We start from the raw sequence: 25,896 nt of genomic DNA, 5'->3' as shown, positions 1-25,896 counted from the left end.
CAAACGGCAGAGGCGGGACTCATGGGGACGGGGACTCCGACAGCCCCGCCCCCCGACAGCCCCGCCCCCCGACAGCCCCGCCCCCCGACAGCCCCGCCCCCCGACTTGGAGCTGCGGGGCCGCCGGCGGGCGCAGGGACCCGGCCGTAGCGCCGCCGCTCCACCGCGGCCATGAACGGTAGCACAACCTCGAGAAACGGCACCGCACAGCCCGCTGTTCGCAGCCTCGGCTTTATTAGGAACCAACCCCAAGATACAAATCAAATAAAAGTCAAGGAAAAGTTGTTGAAAGGGCCCTGCGCAGGGCTGCAGCACACGGGGAGCAGCTGTGGCCCCGGCTCTCGCCAGAGCTCCGCGGTGCGGCCCTCGGGGCAGTGAGCCCCAGCAGCCTCAGAGAACACGGCTGAACCAGCAGGCACAGCGCTGCCAAGCACGACAGACCCCGCCGAGGTCACAGCCAGACAGCTGCAAGCCACAGCTGGGGACAGCAGCACCACCAGCACGCTGCACAGGCTCGGGCAATGCCACAGCTCCTCAGCACCACTGTTCCCTGCTCCCGGCCCAGTTAGTCACAGCTCTCACCAAAATGACTCAGTTACTCTCACCACACAGGGTACCAGCTTGTGGAAGATGCTGCCCTTGAGATCACGCAGGGGGAGAGCCCCATTCCCCTCCAGGCTCCACCTCCCTCCTGTGCAGGAGCAGCCAGGAATGGCACCCGGGACATCACGCACAGCATTCAGGTACAGCTACTGAGACCCATGGGCTGTTCCCTGTTCCAGTCTCACAAGACTCCCCACAGTTCACCTCCTGGAGCAACAAAGATTGGGAAAGTGACAGCATCTGGTGTAAGTACAGTAAGAAGAGAGCTCAAAAAGAGGAGTGCGTTCATTCAAGGTTAATACAGGAAACCAGTATCAAGACAGTCTGTTCCAGAGAGAAACAGCTGCCACAGCTCCTGTCCCTCACATTGCAGTTACAGCCCCGCCAGTTTTATGTTTTCTTCTTTAGCTCCTCAAACCTCCGAGAAAGATCATCAAAGTCAATGTCTTCAGAGGCAGAAGAGTTGGCACCGGCAGATGCTGTTGGCAGCGTATCTGGCACGGATGGTAATTCAGGCAGCACAAAGTTCTCAAGGGTATTAGGAGCTCCAGCTTTTGGTTTAGGAGAAGCTTCTGACTTGGGCCCAGGCTCTATTTAGAACAAGAGAAAGATCATTCTACCTCACCATCATCACACTCACCAGGCCAAACAAAGCCACAGAAAATAAAGGTCATTCAACCAAGAAGGCTGTACCAATGTATTTTTCTGAACAGGACCAGTGGTCATGCATCTCCAACCGCACCCAGACTCAGCGGGGAAACAAACCAGGTTTCAGGTTTCTGTGGCTGCAAGGACTGCAACAGGGCAGGTGCAGACTGGTGACCCATCCCGTGGCTGCAGCAGACAGCACATCCCCCTTGCTGCCTGCAGCAGGGCTGCTGCTGCACACGCCTGCGCTGCTGGACTGCACCATGGCCAAAGGCCCAGGTTCCCCATTCAAGCACCTCCTCTAGACGTGCAGCTATTGCATGCTGTCAACCATGCGCAGCTGTGCACTCAGCTGTCACACTGAAGTGCCTAGCCAGACCTAGGGCACCCACAGGCCTATCTTCTTCAGCACACGTCACTAGTACTCCCCAGAGGACTCACTTAGATTGTCACAAATCCCATCTGGAGCTGGCAAGGAGCAAACCAAGCTGGAGCTGGAGCTACTCACTCTAAAACCCCCTCTCTGCCCTTGTCAAGTGCTAGAGGTAACAAATGCTTTCAAACACACAGAGCAGAATCATGCTGTACAAGGCAGGAGAAATTTGTCATGATCCAATTCCAACGCATGAAGCACCTCCAAAGCCTTTAGGCAGATGGACCATGGGATAACAGCCATCTCCAATCATCCTGCTCTGCTGTATGCAGACTCAACTCTGACATACAAACCTATTTACCCTGTCAGTGCTTACTTCTTTCATTCTATTGCTGCAGAGCAGTATTATTTATGCCATGTAAATACTGTTATCACTTAGAGCTGTTGCTTTCTCATTTTGTCCTGCAACGTCCTATACCTGGTCTGATGAGACAGCTTACGCTGGAGACCCACTACTGACTCCAAAGTCAGAGTCCAGTTCTTGAGTTTCCAGTGGAAGTCCAGATCCTCCCTGTTTTCAGAGTATACTCTCCATTTCCGTCAGAGGCCTCTCCAAACTCAAATCCTGCTCAAAATGTGTCAAGTTCTACACGGTGTTCCCTACAAGGAAAACTTCCCCCCAGGGACACTGGGATCTCAAGCCAACTACAGCCCCAGCCACTGCAGCTTTCCCGTACCTCCTGACATACTCACCAGCCCCCGGCGCAGATGCATCCTTGTCAGCATTAGGCTCGTCAATCTGGAAAAGACTTTCAGTTACTACAGCACTCTGTCCTACCAGGCACAGGCTCACACTGGTGTGCAGGCACTGCTCACGGGCAGCAGCAGCCACATCGTGCAGAGCAATGCGACCCCATCCCTCCCCAAGGCAAACAACACTGGCTTCCAGCACACTCAGAAGAATGTGCCTCTCTTCCCAGAAAGGGAGGCAGTGCTCCAACTTTTCTCTCCCTCCCAGCCAGTTACAGCAGCTTCACTGGCCATATTCTGCAACCAGATAAACACAGCATACCCACTAGCAGGTCTGAAATATTTATCAAGGACATAAGTAGGAGAACATGGCCCACTTCATCCACATAATCACAGCCACAGCTTCCTTTCTTTCATGAACAATAAACCCTGTAACCAGTAGCAAGGTACAAAACAACTCCATCTCAGGTCTTGGTCTGGTTGGGACAAAGGCCCACAGCACGGTCAGCTGTGCTGGTGTAACTCCTCATTCCCTGTGGGCCACTGCCAGTGATTCTGTCTGCACCCAGCTTGACAACCGCTGCACCTGTGTCCACGTCTCCTGCGCCCAAAGGCTGCAGTGCAGCTAGTACAAGGTGTTAGCACACACAGGTGCATGGCTACGCTCATCCTTACTCAGGATATTGCAAAAACACTGAAAGCAAAATGAGAGGCATGATCACAAACTGCAGCAACAAAAACATAGACAAGCACAGACAGAGGAGACTCCAGCCTTTCATTTGCTGTTCCAAAAGACTGAGAAAAGTCTGGGAAAGAGTGTTCATACATCTAGGCCAGCCAAAACTGTCATTCAGGCTAACTATGAATTACTTCAACATCCTGAAGGTGACAAACCCTTCACGTTGCAGAAAAAAAGTACTCTACTTGTTCACTGTTTATCACCATACTAACAATGCAGTAAAATAAATTTTAGCTTTCCTTTGCAGCCAAAACACACAGCAGAACTTCTCACAAGCCATTCTCCCATCACATGCACCCGGTGATTCATCACACCCATAAGCAATGCCAAGCACCACCCCGAAAGCTCCAAGGGTTGACAGCAATGTGTTAATGAATGTTTGCCTTTTCTGTGGCTACCACTGTGCTCTTTTCAGGTTCCCTCTGCTGCCTACAGCAGTGATTCAGCTCAGGCACTTACAGACTCATATGTTGGTGGCTCTGCTGGAATTGGTGGTGGGTGGATGTTGGTGAAAGGCTGGTAAGTCCCCACTGGTAGGCCACCGAAGTTCTCCTGCACAGAGAGATTACAGTCATGTATCAGGCTACTCAGTTGGGACAGCAACCCTGGGACACAACGCACCTACAGCTGCTACAGATGTCAGAAAAAGTAGTGCTCTAAGATACATGCATGTAAGCATCCAGCCTGATATAGTTCATACTTACAAGGAAAAGATTCTTAAGTATCAAGTCAGATGTAGTCACCTGGAGGGACTGGACCGAGCTAACAGGGCTGTGGGTTATTCTAAAGAACCAGCATCACTAAACACTTCATCTTTCAAGGCATTAGATGTACCAAGACACAAGGGCAATACCCCACCTTAAGGACATCTGAGCCATTTCTCCTGAATGCAGTATCACATGACAGGAGGGTCTCTGGCTCCCTCAAGGCTTTGTATTACCCTTACCTGTAACACAAAAGTGCCTCAAAGACCTAGACTTGGCACAAGTCCTCAGCACACTTATGCCTGGGCCAACAGCCAGTTGATGATGCTTGGCCCTGATTTTCCACAAACACTGCAGCATTGCTGAGACCACACTAAGACTCCAAGCCATCCCACTGTTCCGCCACTCTCCGGTCTGCATAGATACCCTGTCAATGACTGAATTCAGAGAACAGTGCTATTTTCAGCTCCCACCTTTGCAAGAAACCATCTCCACATCTGCTGCTCTGGTCCCTTCCCCTCACAAGTCTGAGGGCAGGGCACTTCCGCATTTTTTGGTGCTGTTCTCACCCCATAAAACTCACCTGATTTCCTTGTCTGAACCTTGGCACACTACCAGCCTACCAGCTTCAAAGCCCAGCTCCAAGCCCTGGTCAAAAGCCTGGCAGTCACAAGACTGCCTCAGGAGGTAAGTCTGGACTCCCTTCTTCCCTGAGGGCAAAGAGGGCTGGCTGGAGAACAGGGGCAGGAACCTCCACAGACAAGAAGCAACATGAAGCTCTGGCTGTGCTGCCAACAGTTTCCATCCCTTGCAGCCTCACAGGAACACAACAGCCTTCCTACACACCAAGCTACCAGGGACAGACAGTTCTCAACCAGCAGGCACAGAGCTAAGCACCACAGTCAGACTCTTCCACAGAAAAATGGAATGTCCAAAGCAAAGGCACTTACCGGTCCCTTTGGAGGCGGGTAGGAGAAGGGCGGGTTTGGAGTTGGCATGGGCATGGGCATCATCACTGGCATGGGTACAAGTCCATCATGACCAACCAGTGGGGCTGTAAATCCACCACCTCCTCCCCCTCCAGGGCCACCCTTCTTCACATCATCTGTGAATCCTACATCAATCAGATCTGCCTCTCCGCCAGGCGGGGCTTCGGCCTGCAGGGGGTAGAAGAATTCTGCTCACCAACATGTCTCTATATTGATTACAGCCCTCTGAACAGCATTTGTCACTGAACAAGATGGGACAACACAGCAAGAACACAACACAAGGACAGGACAGGAGCTACACAGTGATATTACTGTGTATCAGAAAGGGAACCAGACTACAGCGTGACTAACTACAGCTGCACGCCACAGCACTGTGGGAAGGAGAGGGATGGGGCTATGCTGGGGCTCTGCTAGAAGGTACCACTGAGTTTGGATCAACATCACAGCCCCATGTTCTGAAGCCCACCCAGTACTAATGGGACACTCTAGCCCCTGGAACACAGAGGGGACCCTCCAGACTCACAGGCGCTCACTCACCATCACCACCGAGTCAGGCTCATAGGGCACATTGTAGTTCTTGGCGATCTCGATGAGGTATCTTTCCACCAGGATCTTGGGCGGTGCCTCCACGCTCAGCTTGTGCATCAGCTGTGACATAGGGTGCAGAGACGCTCAGCGGGGCAGAGGCAGCCAGGGCTGCCTGCTGCAGGAGTGCAGCGCAGCCGCGGGAGCCTCTCCTCCCCGTCCGGCACTGCTGCAGAGGGGCTGCTGGCAGCCACAGCCACGACTCCGCTGCTCTGCTCCCTCCACCCACAGCCAGCACAGCAGGGTCCCACCTGCCAGGACCCTCAGCACCATGTTCTGCTACAGGCAGCCCCCCAACAACACCATTGGCTCACCCTGCCTCTCAGTGAGCCACAGGCACCAGCCGTTGGCCATGGGAAAAGGGGCAGAACGCCACAGCAGGTGTGTCTTTTCTGCCAGCTCCATTACCCTGTCATTGACTGTCCCGATCTGGTTTGTCCGGCACAGCTTCCCATACTCCTTGCTGTACTTGGCACACAGCTGGTCAGCAACCTGCAGGAGGAGAGCAGCTCTGGGAACACACGCACCTGTGCTTTCCCCCACCACACACTGTACATCTGCTGTAGCCCCTGCAGCTGCCCACCTCCCCCAGCCCCGATCACCCTCCTTTCTGCCACTGAGAGCAGCTGAGCAACCTTAGCCATCCCTGATGCTCCAGTGACACCTATGCTGGGGTCTCCATCTGCAGAACCCACAAAAACATGTCCTCTGCCTTAATGACAGAGTCCCAGACAAAGGCTTCTAACAGTGTCACCCCTACGTGCACATGTTAACTCCCCTCAAACAACCCTACTCACAATTTTCAACTCAGCCACTTCCGACTGGAGCCGTGGTGCAGCCCAGATCAGCGTAGACACTGCTTCTGCCAGGCCAGAGTCCAGCTCCCTAAGGACCACAAAAGACAACCCTGTCTCCACACCAAGCACCCAGTCTTTGCTGCCCTCCATCTGATCTGAAAGTCCTCATCCTCCATGCTGGGCTGCAGAGTCTTCCCGGCCTGGGGAAGGGAATGTCTCTGGAGGCCCCAGGACACTGAGACAAACAGGTGCCCTTCTGCAGGCAAGGCCTGCCCCAGCAGCACCCACCCCGAGCGAGGGGCCTGGACCCGCTTCCCCAGCACACCCCTCTAGCCCAGAGCTTACTTCATGGACTGAATCAAGCCAAAGCGGGCTAGCAGCAGATCGCAGTACAGCTCCAGGATCTCCATGGCTTCCACAAGGTAATCTTCACGGATGATGTGCTCCACACGAATCCTGGCACGCTCATCTTTTCCGGCTGACAGATAATCTGCGATCTCCTTCCTTGCCTTCTGGGCCAGCTCAGCTACAGCACACGTACCCAAGGCCAGTCACTGCGCTGGCAGGGGCTGCTGCCTCTGTACCCGTCCACAGTCCCCGCCACACACAAAACCATCATGAGCTTCCCTCTCTCCCTCACCCAGGCTCTGCAGTGCAGGACACTGAGCCACATCTCGGCAGTGCCCTTGTGTCTAGGTCCCAGCACCCTAACTCGCAGGGGAAAGTAGAAGGGGCTTTTAGCTGCTGGAAACACTCCTACACCTTCACCTTCCCTGCAGAGTCAAGCAGAACCATGGATCTTCTCTGTCTGGGCAGGGCAGGACAGCACAGATGGTGGGAGCCTCCCACAGCACCCAGGCAGCTCCCCACTATGTTGTGGGCACAGAAGGCCTGGAAAGGCCCCCTGGGGCAAAATGGCACATCCCTCCACACACAGCCCATGGCTACCACCCCATAAATTGCCCTCTGATATCAGACAGAAGACGGCCAGCAGCCATGCTACGGCCAGCCCACTGCCCTGGGCACCCACAGAGCAGGGCAGACTGCAGGGCGCGGGGTCAGCAAGGATGAGCAACAGGCTGTGCTGTACTCAGCCCATGAAAGTATCCTGATCCAGAAAAATCTTCTCCTCGAGTATCCTGAGCCCCCAAAGCACCCCAGTTCACACCTGCCCCCTCAAATACTCACTTTTCTTTTTCTCCAGCAGCTTGAGGCGATTGATGACAAGGCGCAGGTTGACTCGCAAGCGCTCAGCCTTGAACCCAGAGCCCAACATGATAAAAACTTCCTGTGGGAGAAGAGGGGAAGGTCATTGGAACCAGGAGCTAGAAGGACACCAGTCACCATTTTAGTTGGGGAAAAAAAGAATGACTTCTCCAAATAAAGAGGTACAGATCTGCTAGTCCTGAATCTGGTTATTTATAAGTGACTGGGCCTACAGCACTCATTGCCCTCCCCACTTTACAACCACACATCTAACCAAGGCCAACAGGCACATAAACCTTCTGGACATTTCCATTCTGACAGACCAAATCACAACCCATAAACAGATACAAGATGATAAAAAATTGAGACCGCTCCATAAGTAGGAACAGAGTTAGAAAACATAGCCTAAAACAAGAAACTGAAGGCCTGGGTCTACTTAATCTAGACAAGTGACACTGGCCACCGATGTGCGTACCAGTAGTCAAGTTTTAGGAATGTTAGGCAAACATCTCCCAGCAGCGGTCTAGGAAGCTGTGACTGTGCCTCAGTTCAGTAAGCTGAGCTTACTGAGATCGTATTTCAGGATTCCGTTCAGCTCCAGGCTTCTAAGGAGCCCAAGTGGAAAAACCCCTCAGATTTCACAACAAACGGCACAGCTGCCAGAAGATACGTTCTCATTCCTTACTTCAAAAGGTGAGGGAAGGAAATCAACACCTCAAGATGCCATCTGTGACAACTATCACAAAAATACTACCTCTCTCTGTGTTACTTCATTGACAAACCCACATTTTTAAAGAAACACTACAATCACCTGCAAGAACCAACCCAGCCTCTGCCGAATTAATGGGCAAGTTATTCAACAGCCATGTGATTAACCCAAGGACTGTACAAACGGAGGCTGTAGCAGTCCTGCTGTCAGAAGGAAAAAGTTGCCATTCCATACTGCACACACTCTTCCTGCTGAGCTCATGCTCTGGCCCTTCTCCAGCCTCTCATGAGCCAATTCAAATCACAAGTCCTCCAGAAAAATAACTCACAAGATGCTTTATTATGAAAGTTTGTTATGGGAAGAACTGTTAATCAAGAAGTCCTTCCTTAAGACCTACCACACAAAAAGACCTTGGCTTGTACCTGAAAAACACACTGGAGCAGACTTTTGTATAGTGAGAATACTTTCTGTATAACTAATGGTTTCATAAGATTTATTACTGTCTAGAGTATATCCTGATTATTTAGTTGATCTATTCAACACAGTTATTTCAATGATGCACAGAACCAAACAACCTCAAGAAATGTTGCTAAAGAAGAACACATGCATGATACAAGTCTGATGCCACAAAAAGCCCTTCTGTAACTGGAACATACTCTTACAATATTAAAATAACTTTACAGCGCTACAAGAAACAGCCTCAGCACAAGCTGCAGTGTTTGTAGAAGTATCTATTAACCATTCTGATTAACAACACCCTGTTTAAACAGGTTAGTTCCAAATACAGCCGTTGAGCAGCAGCCAGCTCACCAGTCATCCTTCCACAACCACCCTGTGCCATTCTAAAAGGTTTCTGCCCCGCTGCGGCAGCTGCAGACCGGCTGACTGACCGGCCCTGCCCCCTGCGCCCTCCCGGCGGCTCCGCAATCACCGTCACTCGCCCGCAACCAGCTGCCGCTGGGGCGGTTTCCCGGCGCGTCAACCCGCCGCGGGACCCGCCGCGCAGCTGCCCGGGGCTCCAAGAGGCGCGGAGACCCCGGATCCGCTCCACGGGCACAGCGGCACCCGAGGGGCACAGGGACCCCCGCCGCCGGCCCCAGCGCCGTCCTGAGCCTGCTCTCAGCCGCACGGCGGGCACCGGGCAGGACATGCCCCTCACAGCAGCGCCTTCCGGGCCGCCGAGCGCACCCCACCGCCCCGGCCGCCGCCTCCCCGCTCACCGGCCGCCGCTCCGCGCAGCTTCAGCCACCCAAAATGGCGGTGCAGCCGCACCACGTGCGGAGGGATCCACGGGGCGGCACTTCCCCGCTCCTCCCAGGACACGACCGAGCTGGCGCGGCCCCTGCGGAGGCCAGGCCGCCAGAACGGCCTTCGCACCGGTGCGGCGGCGGCCGGGGAAGGCGCGGCTGCGGCACGAGCAAAGGGAGCGGCGCTAAGGGACTAAATGACCCAGCGGAAGGATTCCGTGCCTACCAATAGCGCAGGCAGTACGCCCGACAGGAGCCCGCCGGCGCCCGCCCCCGGAGCAGAGGTTCCGCTGCACAGCGTTCCGCCCGCCGCCAGCCCCGCCTCCGGGGGGCGGGCGCCGGTCGGCCGGACACGCTGCGCCGGGGCGCGCCGGGCCGGGGGCTCCCGCTTTCTGGGGGCAGGCGGCGGGGGCGCCTCCGCAAGGGACGGTCGGGCCGAGGCTGAGCCCGGTGCCGGTGGCCGCAGTCCCGCCGCTGCGTCTCTCCGAGGGTAAGCGGGCCCGGGGCGAGTGCCGGGCGGTACCCGCCGGCCCGCGCGAGGCGGCTGTTGGGGGCCGGCGGCGGCCGCGGGGGGCAGCAGCCCGGGGGTCCCCGCTCTGCGGTGCGTGGCGGTTCATTTCCAGACGGTTCATAACGCACGTGGCGGCTTCCAAATTAATAGTAAAATGGTGGTTTCTGACGTTGCAGGGCATGCGAGATTCTGGTGGGCTCGGGCAGCGCAGGGCGTGCGGAGCGGCCGCGGCCAGCGGAGGGGCCGGCGCTCGGCGCCGCTGCCCGCCGGGCTACGCGGGACCCGCAGCGGGCACGAATGAGCTCCGGGCGGCCAGGAGCTGCCGGCTGGGACGGATCCATGACAAACAGGTGAGACACTTCAGATCATGAGACACCGGGGCCTGCGGCAGCCGGCAGGCGCTGCTCCGGCCCGGGGCGGCCGGCCGGGGATCCCGGGGCCGTGCCCGCGCCCGTGCCCGCGCCGCGCGCTCTGGCGGCGCCGCCATCTTGCCTGTCTGTCTGTCCGGCGGTCCTTTGTCTGTCTGCGGTTCCCCGGCGCCTGCAGCGGGACCGGTAAGGCGGGCCGGGCCGGGTCCCGCCGTCCGCCGGAGGGAGGGGCAGCGTCCGACGCTGTATGGCAGGGGCCGGGCCGGCGGGCCGGGTCCCTCGCTTGACTGTCGGCGTCCTCGGGAGCGCGGGGTGGGTACCGTCCTCTGTCCCTCTGTCCGGGGAGCGGGCTGTGCTTGTGTGTCCGACCTCTTGTGGGCTGGATCCTTCCTGCCGCCTCCCGTGGTCTGGGTCTGACGGCTGATCACTGTCTGAGGCGACTGACGGGATCCCTGTGTCTGTCTGTCTGAGAAGACTGACGGGATCCCTGTGTCTGTCTGTCTGAGGAGACTGATGGGATCCCTGTGTCTGTCTGTCTGAGGAGACTGATGGGATCCCTGTGTCTGTCTGTCTGAGACTGACGGGATCCCTGTGTCTGTCTGTCTGAGGAGACTGATGGGATCCCTGTGTCTGTCTGTCTGAGGAGACTGACGGGATCCCTGTGTCTGTCTGTCTGAGGAGACTGATGGGATCCCTGTGTCTGTCTGTCTGAGACTGACGGGATCCCTGTGTCTGTCTGTCTGAGGAGACTGATGGGATCCCTGTGTCTGTCTGAGGAGACTGACGGGATCCCTGTGTCTGTCTGTCTGAGGAGACTGATGGGATCCCTGTGTCTGTCTGTCTGAGACTGACGGGATCCCTGTGTCTATCTGTCTGAGGAGACTGATGGGATCCTTGTGTCTATCTGTCTGAAGAGACTGATGGGATCCTTGTGTCTGTCTGTCTGAAGAGGCCGACCGGATCCCGTGTCCGTCTGTCTGGGGAGAAACGGGTTCAGCTTCTCCTTTTGTCTGGCTGTCTGAGGGACTGTTGGATTGATTCCTTCCTCTGTCAGTTTGAGGATGAGGAGCTGATGTTTCCCCCTCTTGTAAAGTTTGAGGGGTCAGTGTGTCCCTCCATGTGGGACAAGGGGTGCGTCCTCCCCACGTGAGGTGGGCTGTCCTTGTCCCCTCCCGTGCACTGTGTGCCCCCCTGTCTGTCCGTGTTTGCCCGGGTCCCAGCAGCAGGGAGGATGCCGCAGCCCCACCGCTCCCCTCTCCCTGTCTCCCAGGGCCATGGGGTCAGTCCCCTTGTGGGGGTGAGACCCAGCCCTGGCCGGCCACACTGTCCCATCAGCTGCTGCGGCTGGAGCTGTCACTGCGGGGCAGCCGGTCCCCTTGCCTGCCCAGGCTGGATTATCCAGTGCCCTCGGGGTGCGGGGGGCTGTGTGTCCCCTCGGTCTCTCTGGGGGTGGGGGCCAGAGATGGGGCAGGGTCTGCAGCTTTGGTAAGGCTCCTGCCCTAAGCGCTGTGGGAATGCACAGGAGGGCAAGAGGCTTTGGACTGGGACTGCAGTCACTCTTGAACTTCACTCTTCATGTTTTATATGCTGGGGACAGGGCTGTTGTAACTTTGCTGGAGCACTGAGTGGGACTGCACGGACATGGCGGTTTGTGAAATGCTTGTGGATGGTGTTGGATACTGGCACAGAATGTGGCTGTGGTGGTGCAGAACAAGCCCTGTAGGCAGAAGGGTGGGGATGGTCCTGAGACAGTCAGCTGTACTTGGCCAGAGGCTCAGGAGGTTCTAGTGGTGTGTGTGACAGGCTCTTCTCTTCTCAGGTGAGCCCTCTGCTGAGGGACCGAACATTCTGTGCTCCCAGGTCAGGGAAACATGTCCCGTCGGAAACAGACCACTCCTAACAAAGTTCACTGTGAGTATAATGTTACACAGCATTGTGGGATCCTTGCCCTAGCTGGATTGTTGTGGAGTGAGATGGGGAGGAGGGGACTGGTGAGGAGGTACAGTTTGTGGGGGAACGGTGGTTACTCATGTTTCATCTTAGGGACCATAGGAAGAGAAACTCAGCTCTGTGCATCAGGGGAGCTGGCTGTGTCCTGGCAAGGCAGGACAGGAGTAGGCTTGAGCAAACAACTAATGCTGTAAAGGTAGGTGTGTGTGTGCAGGGCCTGTAGCTGTGCTTTGCATTCACACTGTCACAAGTGCAAGTTAGTACACTAAGAAATGTGACTTCGGGGCTGTGGGTAGCAAAAAAAGTTCTAGGTAAGGTGGTTTGCGTGTGCGGCTGCCAGCCAGGAAGTCCTGGGGTCTGATCTTTGCCCTACCACAGACTCAGCTGACTAGCCTTGGACGTGTTACTTAAGCTCACTGTACCTCAATTTCCTAGCAGAATCTGTAAGTGAAGCTATTGCTCTTTCCTTGCAGGGAATGGGCAGTGGCTGAGTAATTTACTGGACAGATAAACGCGATCTGTCAGATCATTCTTGAGCTGAGCCGGTAGGACAGATCTCTGTTTCTCTAGCATTGTCATCACCCTGTCATTTGCTTGATAGTGAAAGGGCTGAAGATGCTGTACATCAGCACTTCTTGTGATCAGGCTATAGCAACGTGTTACTGGGGCTGGGAGACATGTATGGACGTTTGGCTGCAAAGGGATAACTGCACATATATGGCTTTTGACTGATTTGCAGCAGAGGGAGGTTGGGGGGACTGAAGCTGTGAAGCTGTGCCCTTGTACATATCCAGCTTTGTGGCTGGAAACACATTTGGAATTTGGGCTTGAATGAGGAAAACAAATTTCCACTTCCATAGACATGTGAAAATAAGACTGAAGAGAAGGCCTGTGGTATTGCTAAGCTGTAGTAGCTGTCAGGAGTATGGGACAGAGAGCTGAGCACTGCAGCACTAACACTCCCTCACTTTGCTGATGCTGCCGGCTTGCATGTCTCTCTGTGTTTCTCTGTGCTGCCTTTTGTACTGGTATGGTGACAGGAATCTCTGCACGCTGTTCTCTGCACTATGGGAAAATACACTGTGATATATCCTAACCCTTTCAGTGGTCCATGAGTGTACAAGGGAGAACTACCTTGGTCTGGGACCTGAAAGCCGCACTGGCATCTGGAGCTGGGCCTGGGAGAGCTGACTGAGCTTTCCTTGGTAGCCACCATAAGAGTCTTGAGGCTTTTGGCATCTGCACTGACCTGTGCTCTCCAATTCGTGCTTCTGGGTGCTGGGTTCAACGGTGGGCAGAGTATAGCTTTGATTTGCAGGATATTACATTAGTGACTTTGGAATTGTCTTACTTACAGAAATTGGGTATGTGTTTTGTCCTATGATGCTAGTGAAACATAATGTTTCCACACACATTTGCTTCTGAGAGTGCCTAGATATTACTGCTGCCATTTAGGTCAAACTTACACAAGGCATGCACTTGGGCTGTCTCCCTGCTGTGGAGTCATGGTCTCATGTGTGGAAACCAAGGACACAACAGCTCTAATGGTGCAGGTAGAGTTTCCACGGTGTTGAAGTAGGCTTTTTTAGTGTGCTTTACTGCCTAAGGGTTATGTTCTTCAGAAGCTTGTACTATTATATACAAAACTATACATGTTATGGGGTTCAGTTGTGGGCTATTTTCACAGCGAACTTCGCTTTTTTATCTGCAATACAAGTGGTAGTATTTCCACTTTTGGTCTTGGGGGAAGCTATCTGACAAACTTGCTCCCAGCGGGCATGAGGTTGAGGTTATGGCATCTAGTGTGCCACAGAAAGGAATTCTGGGACCTGCTCACCTCCTTTACATGTGGTACATTGCTACAGAGCAACTACTCAACAGGAGCCATCAGGAGCAGCACGTAGAACCACAAGAAAATAAAGGGACTGAAAGATGCAAGAAACACATCAATGGTGACATCTCAACCTTGGGATGGAAAGTCTTGTCTGTCTTATGATGAACACCACCAAATTGTTGGGACTTCTCTGTCTACCTAGCCTGCTGTGTATCTGGAGGGCCCAGAAATGCCATGCAGTGCACTGACGAGGATAATCGGAGAGAGCATCAGCTCCAAGAACTGGGTGAGCCAGCAGAATGAGGAGTCAGGCTGAGACATAGCAGACACGTTTCTGACACTTCTTCACAGGGCCTGAAATGGTTGGGAGGAGAGGAATAAAAGGGACAGCAGGTATGCGGCTTTTCACGCAGTTGTCTGCAGCTGGGGTCTGATTTGGCAGGCTGTGGGGCTGGGGAAGTGCTTGATTTGCATAAATACCACTGTGAATATCTAACTGGACGGATCTGTGGGAAGACGGTGCCGACTTCTTCCTTGCATGGCCACTCCGTGTTATCTTCCTCCTGGGATTCTGTAGGGAAGCCACAGCTACTGGCCTCCTCTCCCTTGCTTGCTTGGTGCCACCTCTTTCCAGGGTCACTTCCCAGGCTTGGCATGGCCCTCGTTTAACCTTGCTCTCACAACAACATGGTTTGCTGTCTTCACTTAGCGCAGAATCACTGCGTGGCATGCAGAGCGACCGGCCAGGAGGCTGTGTCGTTACAGGTCAAAACAGTTTTAAATGGAAGCTGATGTGTAAGGAAATACAAAAGAATACAGAAACAATTGTAAAAAAATACTGTTATCACAAAAGTCTTCATGCATGATGGCCAGTCCTTCTACAGTTTTAACTGTAGCCATTTCCCCTTTGGCAGGGCTGCAGCACATAATCGGCTCTTAATTTAATTTTCTTTTGCCATGCAGTGCATGAAAGAAGCACTACACCTGACAAAGTGGTAACAAATAAAACTAATACTGGAATATGCTTATTGCATTGCCCACTCCACATTGAATTGAAAAATACAGTGCAGTTACATTGTTCCTGTGGGGATAGCTTAATTGATTCAATTTGGTATTTATTTTCTCCCAGACTCCAAAGTATAAAAGTATAAAATCTTTCTTAAGTGATTCATCTGATCTTGCGTTCGAGCCCATCCATTGCTGCACTGTCACTCCATCAGTTATGGGCTACTCCCTGTTCTTGTGCTTGCCAAAAATTCGCTGTGTTAGTGTGCACTTTTATTTTCTCTCCCTGCTGTCCCATGAGCTGCTTTTCTTTCTATTGCTTGTGGCCTTTGCAAGTGATGCTGATCTTAGAACTCTGGAGAACAGCTTTTGTTAGTCAAATTAATTCACACTTCCTAGCTCTCTTTATTATGGCCCCAATATCCCATTAATCCTCTAATCCCTTCGCTCTCCTTCTGACACATGCACATTCTGTGTTCTTCGGTGTTCCTTGAATTCTGCTGTCTATAGCATTCTCAATTTGAAGAGGAAGTATCTTGCAAGAGATAGCACCCAGCACTCAAAACCAAGCAGAAACGTTACTTGCATCAAGATCCTTGGTTCTAAAAGGGGTCTGTGGGCTGCCATTGTTAACTCTTTCAATTGTGTTGTTTTTTATTTCAGTAACCACTACAGCAGTGTGGACAACCCAGAATAGCGATGGGGCAGGTGGACTAGATCCACAGTGGTGGAAAGAATTGCACATTTCAGGTCCAGGAAAGGAGCACAGAGAAGACCTACATGAACAGGGACTTTAATTTGATGTACAAGGAGGGAATAAAGTGGTTCATCTCTGAGAGACCTTGCTGTTTAGGAAGGAAGACAGGGGAATGGTGCAGTTTCTTTTGATTTTGTTTTGTGGATTTTGGGGTGGGAGTTGTTTGTTTGTGTGTTTATTTTCCAGAACACCTGAGAGTTATCCTGCATTCATACAGTTCAAGAAGGGAAGGGCTCAGGAAAAAAAAATCGTTTCTGGCTACCAAGTTGATACGCCACCCGATCGTAGCAGCCGTAACTGCCCCTGTCACACAGCCCCACAGGGCTGCCCCCCTCCTGCACCGCTGCGCACCCGCCATCCCACTCACTCACAGGAATGTGGAGAGGAGAACTGGAATGCAAAGCAGAGGCACTTGTGTGATCTTGCACTGTCCTACATCTCTAGCTGTTTGTAAAACAAATGCAGTGACTTGTTTTGGTGTTGTGGTCAGCCTGCAGCCCTTTTTGTATTTAATAAAGAAACTTCTGGAGAAGAGTCTGTGAATTCAATACTGAGCATACATCCGTTGCTGATAGCAATGATACTAAAGCTGCTGCCTTACTCCCTTTCCAACTGAATGTAAGTTTACTCTAAGTGGGGTGGAGGTGGGGTGTGTCTGTGTGAGAGCATGTATGTGTACAAACAATAAAAGTATAACACTGTACCTATCAAACATTAAAGCTTCATCAAAGCAGGACTTAGTCCACCAGTAGGCACTCTTCGCTAACTTCTTTTGGAGACCATATTAGTTTAATTCAGAAGAAATTCTGTGTAAGCTAAAGATAGCATTTTAAAAGTTTGTCTCTCCCAGTCCCATGATGCCTTTTAGCTCCAGGCTGGTGAAGAATGCACAAGATGTCGTCTGCTCACAGCATTGGTTTATTAACAGTTTGCGTGTCTGGCTGTAAGCTGATAGTTCTCTGCACTGCACTGAGTCCATGCTGGCTTGGTTCTGAGGGTGTCGTACAGCAAGGCTGCTGGCAGATGATTGCTCTCTCAGTTGTTGTGACTGGTGCTGGCATTACTGACAGGAGGAGTTCCCTCCTCAGTCACCTCGTATAGAGATCGCAGCTCTTAAACTCCTGCAGACTGTCTGCACGGTCTGTGTATCCAAGCAGGAACCTGCCTGCCCCCAGACCCCAGCTGCTGCTACATGGAGATGTGAGGGGCTGGACGGGGAACGAACGAGCATGTGACTGCTTCCACTAGCAGCTGCAGCGGTGCTTGGGAGTCCTGTATCTGTCACAGATGGTATGTCTCCTGCCGTGGTTTTACATCTGTCCTGTGTTCTGCAGCTTTCCTCATTTCACCAGACTTTGTCTTGCAATGCTTTTCTGGTCTCTGGGCTTTCATCCTGGTGGTTTGTGGATGTCTCCTTCTTGGAAAGACACTGTAATTCTGTAGCGTATGCTTCTCATAGAGTCTGCATCTCAGTCCCTGCAGTTTGAGGTTGTGGTCCAGACATAAAAGCAACACTTGGGGTTTTGAAGACCATTCCGTGCTGGAAAGGCTCCTGATGGGGGTGCATGTGTCACAGCAATCACGATGGTATCTGTTGCTTGCAGTGACAGAATCAGAGTGCTCCTCATCACACGGATTGTGTTCTCAAGTCTTCCCTACAGAAACATTTCTGAAACAGAACGATAAATGCCTTCAAGTGCATTTGGAAACACCCATGGGGATGTTGAGAGCTAAAACTCTTCTCCCACACTCTCCATGAAACTTCTGAAGGTCTTTGAAATATTGCATAAATGACTGCTTTTTAAAGCAGTGCTCGAAGCGAAGAGGTGAGCACCAGAAAGGCAGTGTGAGTACGAACACAGGGCAAAGCTGGCCGGGACAGTTCAGGGAACGTGCCTGTCCGTGTGACAGGACTGGGGCTCTCCTCGTGGCTCTGGAATTCAGTTCCCTGGTTATACTGATGCCATTGTGGCCCTATACTAAAAGGTGAAATTTTGGGAAAGCTTTTGATTTATGTGAAACACGCACTGTGTCTTCCTTAGCATTTCCAGATTTATGCTTTGAGTGGTTCTTGAGAACTTATAAGTCGGTTGACAAATTTAACCTAAAAGCCTGCTGGGAACTTCAGCACCTTATTCCAGGTGCTCCCAGTTCATCCACCAAGAGAGGCAAATCATGGCTACCCTGGAACAGAGTTATTTGTTTGATTTAGTATGAAAATTAATGGTTGCCTTGTATTGTTATTGTCTAGAACGAAAAGTTCTCCTAAGGAGGGATTGCTGTAAGAATTTTTTTTTCAGAGGAGCACAGATAATTGCCTTATTTCAATGTGTTTGCCATCTCCTGTTGAGTTGAGGTACTAGAGATCGATGTCTTTTAACAAAGCAGACTGTAAGCTATCCCAAACAAACGTCTCAGCTTTCTAGATTCATTCCTGTAGTTTTCTGTTTTGAGCGTGTGAAGTGTCACTGGGATCTATTTTAGCCAGAACTGCTGTTGGACAAGGCAAGGCAGCAAAGTAAGTTATCCATGGTGAGAGCAGGAGAGCAGGAGCTCTGAACACAAACACCATGATAGGCAGCTTGTCCTCAGTCCCGCTGGGACAGAAGGTGGTGACAGAGCATGCCAAGGACAACCCCTCCATTTAGTGCCGCTGTGGAGAGCAGAGGAGGTGCCAGGCACTCGGGGAGATGCTGTCTTTATGCAGGTTGCCCTTACGGCAGGGAAGAGGGCTTAATGGTTCAGAAGAGCCATGTAGCACTGTGCCTGGTTTGGGATACTGTCATCGTCCCTGAGTGGCCTCCTCTCCTCCAGGAGCTGTGCTGTAGCTCTGGTGGCAGACAGCTTGGTAGCAGAGAAAGCCACCGCACTATGTGTGGCAGATGCATGGCATCTCTTTTTTTTCTTTTTTTCTTTTTTTGTGGCTGGAGTGGCATATAGAGCATGCAGAGAGCAGCCTGATGCCAGGCACTTCCAGTGGGATGTTCTAGGCACTTCCAGTGGGATGTTCTAGGCACAGGGACCGCACTGACACCAGCAGGTACAAGAGGCTGGTGCTGCAGTGTAGGCAAGCAGAGAGGTTACTTAAATGCTTTCTGAGAGGTGACTTCAGAGGCTCTGAACAGCACAGGTGAGCAGCCCCACACCAGCCGTGTGTTTGGCCAGCCTTGGTGGTGAGTGTGATGGAACAGCACTGGTCTGACTCTTTGTCCTTGTGGCTGCCAGGGGAGCAAGTCTTTGCAGGGCTGGAGGAACAAGCCCGCCAAGCCATGATGAAAAACAACTTTCCTGGAGCTCTTGGAGACCAAAGGCCAGACATCCATCCACTGCAAGACCCCGACTCCAGCAGCAGTGAGTTCTGTCCCTTCCCATAACAGCAAGGTAGTGGCCTGGGGGGACACTGATGGGGTGAGGCACGGTGCTGCATGGCTGTGGGGTCCTCTGAGGAACATCTCACCCACCTCTGGGTTAGCTCTGGGCCCCTGTGCAGGACTTGGTGTCAGTGAACAGCAAGGACCACCAGAACACAGGCTGGGCAACGACCTTGCACCGTGACACAGCCCCAGCTCACCAGAGCAAGGTGGTGACAGCAGTGGGTCCAGCTGAGGGTCCAGTGGTTGTCAAGCAAGGCTGGGTAACTGGCCAGGTCCAGGGACTCAACAGAGCATTTCAGGGACCAAAGTGCCCAGCCTGAGTTTAAATGGAGCCCTTGCTCAGAGGGTGTGGGGAGAGGCCCCTGGTGATGCTGGTCAGGACAATTAAGGCCTATGTGTGTCCTCAGGGTCCTGACACTTGGCATAACTGCTCTTCATGTTCCAGGTGGCAGTGACGATGAGGAAACCACCCAGGATGAAGTTTCTTCCCATACATCTGAGGAGGATGGCTCAGTGGTGAAAGTGAAGAAAGAATTAGAGAATGCAGAAAAATCTGTGGTTGGAACCCCACTGATGAGAGAAAATAAGGTAAGTGTGTACTGGCTCTGCACTCACCTTAGGGTGAGGTGGCTGTGGGGAGACCTGTGTGCCCCACACAAAGTGGCTTTTCCTCCCTGTAGGTGCCCGAGAGTTTGAATGCTGACCCTGTGCTGGGACTGTCACAGTGTCCCCTCTGCCAGCTGGAGTGCGGAAGCAGGGAGCAGCTCATCGCTCATGTGTACCAGGTAGGGGATGGTTCCCAGCTAGGGGATACCTCTGGCCTTAAGCTGCAAATCTAGAAACAACCCAAAGCACAGGGTGGCTTTGTTCTGGTCTTTGCAGTCCCAGAACTGACTTTTAGCTAGGATATGACTGAGATTTACAGCAGTAAACTATGTCCAGGGGCTCTCCGGGGGAAAGACACAGCAAGGCACCGATCTGGAGATCTGGAAAGCACAACTCTGTCCCAAGGCAGCCTCTGCAAGCAGTTCCAGGCTAAGACCAAGCAGTTCAGATTAAACATGAAAGCAATTTTTACATCATTCAGTGAGATAAGAAGCCCTCCTCCTAATCACTCAGTTCTTTATTTTGTACCTGGATCACCGTTCCTACTCCTGAAAACAGCTGTTCTTCCTCTGAAATGGTTCCAGTATTGCAGGAAATGTGCGCTGGAATCTCACAGGTTTTGTTGTCAGTATTCTCTTTGCAGCACAAAGTCTGTAAAAGAAGGAATGAAGCAGAACTGACTTGGCCACTTACCTGCACCAGCTGACTCTCTAAGCACTTTCTCACCAGCATCCTGCCTGCTGTCAGTCCAGTCACGCTTTGTCCAGCAACAGCAGCCCCTCAGATGCATTTCTGAAAACAAGGGTCAGGTCTTACAATCCCATTGTTTTGGCCTTAATTGTTTCTCCTGCACTGGAGTGGACCTGTAGGAAGGTTTCCTCCTTGCTGTTTGCCTCGTGACACCCCAGATGCCTTGAGCTTGGTCTAGGAGCTGTCAGACAGAGGTTTAGTGGTAAAGTGTCCCCATTCCGAGAGACTGAACCGAGTGATTTGCTGTGTCTGTTGAGCATGCAGGGATGCTGGGCAGTTCATAACTAACAGCCCAGGGGTTGTTTTGCAGCACACCGCAGCTGTGGTGAGCGCCAAGAGCTACATGTGTCCTGTATGTGGCAGAGCCCTCAGCTCACCAGGATCCCTTGGGCGACATCTCCTGATCCACTCAGAGGACCAGCTGTCAAACTGTGCAGTGTGTGGAGCACGTTTCACCAGCCACGCCACATTCAACAGGTCAGGGTCAGCTTGGCTGGTGAGTGCACCAGGGTACCCACGTTAAAGAGTAGGTGGGTTGCTGTAAATGACACAGAAGTCAAGGCTCTGGACCCACCAAGGCCTGTAGGAGAGTTGTAAACACTACCAGTGAGTGAGATTCCCTTGATCCCTTCCTGCCTGCAGCTCTGCATCACCTGCTGAGACCTCGTGTGGCTGTGCTGCTGAAAGGGTGTTCCCTAGCTCTGTGAAGAGCTAGAGCTGTGCAGAAAGCACTGGGGTCTCCAGTCACTGGAGAACATTGAGCTGCTTCCCTTGTCCAGCAATCCTTCCAAGTAGGTCTGTCCTGCCCAGACATGTTTGTCGTTTCCAGAGCAGGACTAACAGTCAGAAAGTAAAGTGTTCCTTGTTTCTGTCCTGCCTGGTGGAAGATTATTCACTGACTTGTGGAGCAGTGCTGAAAGGAGAAATCCAGAGGTGATGGGGAGGAGCAGCTTGCTGGCTAATTCCTGCTCTTGTGCTCTTCCAACCCAGATACTGCCCAGGGCTAACCCACTTTCCACACCCGCTGTGGTGCTTCATTTGCGATATTCAGACATGTCTGCGGGCAGGAACAGTTTAGCAGAGGCCCTTGTCACAGGCTGCAGTAGTGGCATTGTGGATTGTGGCCCCCTGGGAAGTCCGAGATGGGGACTCTTCCATCAGCACCAGGTCTCTGACTCTTCTGCTCTTTCTGCTTTCCAGTGAGAAGCTGCCAGAGGTGCTCAGTGCAGGTCGCCTGCCGGCACCGCAGAGTGAGGGCTCCTCCAGCGTTGAGGGCAAAGACATTGCCTTCCACACGCCCGTGTACCCTGCAGGCATCCTCCTGGTTTGCAACAACTGTGCTGCGTATCGTAAGCTGCTGGAGGCGCAGACACCGGGCATGCGCAAGTGGGCACTTCGTCGGCAGAACGAGCCCCTGGAAGTGCGGCTGCAGCGTCTGGAGCGGGAGCGGACGGCCAAGAAAAGCCGACGGGACAATGAGACACCTGAAGAACGGGAAGTGAGGCGTATGCGGGATCGAGAAGCCAAGCGCTTGCAGCGCATGCAAGAGACAGATGAGCAGCGGGCACGGCGGCTGCAGCGGGACCGGGAAGCCATGCGACTGAAACGCGCAAATGAGACCCCAGAGAAACGACAGGCCCGGCTCATCCGGGAGCGCGAGGCCAAGAGGCTCAAGCGGCGCCTGGAGAAAATGGACATGATGCTCCGGGCGCAGTTTGGCCAGGACCCCTCTGCCATGGCCGCTTTGGCAGCTGAAATGAACTTTTTCCAGCTGCCAGTGAGTAACGTGGAGCTGGAGAGCCAGCTGCTGGGCAAAATGACATTTGAGGAGCAGAGCAACAGCACGCTGCATTGAGCTGCAGCCGAGGACTGTGCCACCTCCGCCACACCTGCCACAGGCGCACAAGCGGGGTTCTGTACCTGGGAGGCTGCGGTGGGACCCTGGCTGCCTGTCCCGACTGAGGGTTCTGGTTTTCTCCTGAACAGAGGAAGGGAACAGAGCTGAGAGATGTCTGCCAAAGTAGCCCTGGTGGGAGCAGATTCTGAGGATACGGTCTGCTCTGGGGGCCAAGTCACAGTCTGTGAACAAAGGGAAAATAAATTAATGTTCATATTTATTTAGTCCCCTTCTTTACCTTTTGTGCTCTGTCCTGTTCTTGGACCCCTGCCCTATAGATGGGTCTGGGCTGCTGCAGTTCTGCTGTAGGTGAAAGCCTACCTGACTAAAAAGGGATCTTGTTTACTGCAGCATGAATTATGGAGCTGAGGACTTCAATAGTCCACAAGCCCTCCAGGAGTGAATCCCTTGCAGTCTGTGCCCATAAAAAGGAAGCAAAGGAGGACATCGTCTCCCTGCAAATGGCTGCATAAACCTTTCTCTTAACATTAGCATTATGTGCTTATTTGCAGTAGCATCCCTGTAAAAACTAAGAGGAAACTGAGTTCCTGTTCCAAGGTACCTCACACAAACACTAACAGAAAGGCTGACTGAGGTAAGCAAACAGCAAACAAGTTTGCTGGTTTACTCAGAAGTTATTTTTCACTTAAACAGTGTTTCAGGTTTGCGAGTGAGGTGATTGAATAGTGACCAGGGTAGGTCAGCTCCCTCGTGCTCTGTGGCTTTGTTTTTCTTGTCATCCCTGTGCTGTGTCCAGCTCTGGGCTCGCAGTGCCCAAGAGGCACAGACACACTGTGGGGCGTCCTGCAAAGGGCTGGAGCACCTGTGCTGTGAGGAAGGGCTGGGAGAGCTGGGACTGCTCACCCTGGAGACGACAGAAGGCTTGAGAGGGGGATCTCATCAATGTTTATAAATACCCAGAGGGAGAGTGTAAAGATGGAGCCAGGCTGTTTGAAGCGGTGCCCAGTGACAGGACCAGGAGCAGTGGGCATAAGCAGGAACACAAGGGATTCCCTCTGAACATCAGGAAACGCTGTTTCACTGTGTGGGTGACAGAGCCCTGGGACAGGTCACCCAGGGAAGCTGTGGAGCGTTCCACCTTGGACACACTCAGAAGACACAGTCCTGGGCAGCTGGGCCTGGGTGGCCCTGCCTGAGCACAGGGTTGGACCAGTGGCCTCCGGAGGTCCCTTCCCACCTCAGCGGTCCCATGACTTCACAGGATGCTGAGCTAGTGCAACCATTTCAATACAGCCAAATGCAACTGTGCTTGTCTAGGGCCACAAATCACACTCAAGTTATTAATTCTCAAAGTAAATTCCTCTGTGTAACTTTCAGCAGTCTCTGCAAATAACACTGTGGGGCGAGGGGGGAACTGTTAGTAAACAGAACCACACAGGTAGGAAAGAAAGTTGCTTTTGCTTCCACACTCAGCAGCAAAACTGATGAAAGGAATGTGGAAAAGGGTGAGCTGGGGGAAAGCCATGGAAAGCTACTGAGTCCAGGAAAACCTGCCAGAGGGAAAGGAATTTAAACCTTTAGTTTATTCAAGAAGTAGCCAAGGCAAAAATGTGATGATAGGCTGTACCTATAGGAAAAGGTTACCATTGCTAATGGAAATCATTATGAAACTGTGCAACTATGGAAATTAAATCTAGGCACATTTAAACAGGAAAAAGGAAAACACTAGCCCAGATGATGTGGGGGGCAAACGAGTGGCATACTCTCCCCTATTTGGTTTCTTTAAGAATGAGGATGTAAAAATGCATGCCATAGCTTCGTGGTTTCCAAACATCAGCCCAGCAAACACTGGTGTGCCACATATCTCTGGTTTGTGGCCTGAAGAGCTCTCCAGCTCTCACAGCATTTCCAGTTCAGGTCTGCAGCGCAGTTACATGGGATCTGTTCACCGGGAGCCACCGTCCTCTCCGACGGCTGCCTCCCTGCACAACCTCAGAAACGGTGACCACAAGACTCCTACTCGAGATCAGAAAAGTTAAAACAAGAAAAAAAACTCTTTCAGATGGACTACTTAGAAACCTGATTTTTCCCTCTTTTTCTTTTTTCGGTTTGAAGACCTGTTGATTGAAGTCCCTTAAAGCCCCAGTTAATGCTCAGAATAGTTGCCTTCAAAGTACATAATGTTGCATTTTTTCATCATAGTGAACTAACCTTACAGTCTTGTGGACGCTTGCTACAAAAAGCATTTAATTACTACTATTTCCTCCACATGCCACTGTAAGATCTTGTTTCCTCACCTTACAGAAGCTGTTCTAACATATTCGTCACATCAAACTGACATCCAGGAGCCATCCTCACCTCTCTCACTTTGGGAAAAGGCACCAGATCTGGGTATATTCAGTTCCACGTTACCTTGTTCATATCCTCCTTTGTTCTCTGATCTCATCTCTTACCTCGGTCCATTCATACTCAAACCGACAGAGCTTGCTTCTCGCAGTATTTGCTAATGCTCCATCCCGTGTGTTCTGCTTGGCCAGCAGAGATGTAGCTTCACTCTGCAAACTGCAGCTGCAACTTTCCCTGCAGCATCAGGGGCACCTGAACATTATTCCAAGGGCTTCAAGAAAGAGACCACATAAAAGCAAAAGTATTTGAGCACAGAATTTTGGCTTCGAGTCCATCTGTCAGACAGCCTGCACCTTGCCCTTGTCACAGCTCTCCACATCACTCTGTGTAAGACCAGAGAAGCCACATCCTAATGATCACTGATGCTACAGACAAGCAAAAAGTCTCAAACACCAAAGGAAAAGCTATTGGTTTATATATAGATATATATATATATAGATATATACTGTGTTTACAGAGTCAACAAGTTAAATGCAATATTCATAAGAGCGTTAACAATAAAAATACAATCTGTGTGTAGCCAAGTACAGACTTAAAATGGTAAAACAGGAAAAAGGATCTCACCAAAAGTACAAATATACAGTACAAATTGATTTATTTAAAACAGTTACAAAAAAAGCACAACAAAATAGAGATTATCCTTAGAATTATTAATGCTTTGTTAAAGTTCAGGTAGGAGGAAAGGGTAAGGAACAAGGTCGGAGGGGAGCACCTGACTAGTTCTAAGGCTTTAGATACAACGTGGTCGGTTACATGTTAATACAGCCATTACATACTGGGATTATAGTTGCGGGATCAGCACGTATCTACAAAGAGCTCCCTGCGTGGGGCAGCCCGGCTGCTCCCCGGTGCCGCTCGTCGTTCCGCTGCGGTGCGCGGCAAACCCTCCCCTGCACCAGGTGCCGCCAAGCGGAAAACAAGAACAGCGTGGGCACGTCTGCGGGGGGGCAGCCGAGAGGGACGTGAGGGACAAGCCCCGTCCTCCACAGACAGAGGTGACGTCCACGGAAGGGCCTTGACCATCAGCACTTTAAGCCATACATGGAACACACCTTGGGCCAAACTGTACAGAATGTGCATTCGTAGCCGTCTTAGCAGCTTCTGCAAAGTTTCAGGCCCTAGGACAGC

At 52.3% G+C, this 25,896-nt stretch overlaps 2 protein-coding genes and 1 long non-coding RNA gene across 22 annotated transcripts; 1 reads left to right on the top strand and 2 right to left on the bottom strand.

The window, feature by feature from the left end:
* Window positions 1-214: 214 nt before the first annotated feature.
* Window positions 215-9,643, bottom strand: IST1 (IST1 factor associated with ESCRT-III). Of its 3 annotated transcripts, none has more exons than XM_080351726.1 (10): window positions 9,576-9,643; window positions 7,376-7,475; window positions 6,533-6,713; window positions 6,188-6,275; window positions 5,799-5,882; window positions 5,343-5,453; window positions 4,767-4,973; window positions 3,572-3,664; window positions 2,377-2,422; window positions 215-1,192 (listed from the first exon to the last, which is right to left on the bottom strand). In XM_080351726.1, the coding sequence occupies exons 2-10, from the start codon at window positions 7,461-7,463 to the stop codon at window positions 993-995; spliced, it is 1,098 nt and encodes a 365-aa protein (XP_080207852.1). In that variant the 5' UTR covers window positions 7,464-7,475; window positions 9,576-9,643; the 3' UTR covers window positions 215-992. The 3 variants fall into 3 exon arrangements, with proteins under 3 accessions (XP_080207852.1, XP_080207851.1, XP_080207853.1); XM_080351725.1 differs by lacking the exon at window positions 9,576-9,643 and adding an exon at window positions 9,323-9,550; XM_080351727.1 differs by lacking the exon at window positions 9,576-9,643 and adding an exon at window positions 8,913-8,990.
* ZNF821 (zinc finger protein 821) lies at window positions 9,643-22,550 on the top strand. 18 transcript variants are annotated; one of them, XM_080351724.1, is made up of 11 exons: window positions 9,643-9,839; window positions 10,037-10,210; window positions 12,048-12,139; window positions 12,281-12,374; window positions 14,215-14,405; window positions 15,681-16,392; window positions 19,000-19,125; window positions 19,594-19,736; window positions 19,829-19,933; window positions 20,815-20,981; window positions 21,705-22,430. In XM_080351724.1, the coding sequence occupies exons 7-11, from the start codon at window positions 19,044-19,046 to the stop codon at window positions 22,357-22,359; spliced, it is 1,152 nt and encodes a 383-aa protein (XP_080207850.1). In that variant the 5' UTR covers window positions 9,643-9,839; window positions 10,037-10,210; window positions 12,048-12,139; window positions 12,281-12,374; window positions 14,215-14,405; window positions 15,681-16,392; window positions 19,000-19,043; the 3' UTR covers window positions 22,360-22,430. The 18 variants fall into 18 exon arrangements, with proteins under 18 accessions (XP_080207850.1, XP_080207846.1, XP_080207849.1 ...); XM_080351720.1 differs by having other exon boundaries at window positions 14,044-14,405; XM_080351723.1 differs by having other exon boundaries at window positions 12,272-12,374.
* On the bottom strand, window positions 16,431-22,493 carry LOC308044829. Its single transcript, XR_013922663.1, has 3 exons — window positions 22,425-22,493; window positions 20,283-20,405; window positions 16,431-17,443 (listed from the first exon to the last, which is right to left on the bottom strand). It is a non-coding gene; the product is annotated as an uncharacterized lncRNA (long non-coding RNA).
* Window positions 22,551-25,896: the final 3,346 nt, after the last annotated feature.

The sequence above is a fragment of the Nesoenas mayeri genome, assembly GCF_963082525.1.
Source record: "Nesoenas mayeri genome assembly, chromosome: 12".
NCBI classification, from domain to species: domain Eukaryota; kingdom Metazoa; phylum Chordata; class Aves; order Columbiformes; family Columbidae; genus Nesoenas; species Nesoenas mayeri.
Note: the sequence above shows the minus strand (reverse complement) of the source record. Positions and strands in the feature narration are given on the sequence as shown.

What these genes read in the sequence shown, in the direction of transcription:
- IST1 (XM_080351726.1), bottom strand. Translation starts at nt 7,463, where the DNA reads ATGTTGGGCTCTGGGTTCAAGGCTGAGCGCTTGCGAGTCAACCTGCGC. An exon ending in GGCTTGATTCAGTCCATGAA is followed by an intron (nt 6,276 to 6,532) that starts GTAAGCTCTGGG and finishes TGTGGTCCTTAG; the next exon opens with GGAGCTGGACTCTGGCCTGG. An exon ending in AAGTGGCTGAGTTGAAAATT is followed by an intron (nt 5,883 to 6,187) that starts GTGAGTAGGGTT and finishes CTCCTCCTGCAG; the next exon opens with GTTGCTGACCAGCTGTGTGC.
- ZNF821 (XM_080351707.1), top strand. Translation starts at nt 18,957, where the DNA reads ATGGAACAGCACTGGTCTGACTCTTTGTCCTTGTGGCTGCCAGGGGAG. An exon ending in CACTGATGAGAGAAAATAAG is followed by an intron (nt 19,737 to 19,828) that starts GTAAGTGTGTAC and finishes TCCTCCCTGTAG; the next exon opens with GTGCCCGAGAGTTTGAATGC. An exon ending in TCATCGCTCATGTGTACCAG is followed by an intron (nt 19,934 to 20,814) that starts GTAGGGGATGGT and finishes GTTGTTTTGCAG; the next exon opens with CACACCGCAGCTGTGGTGAG.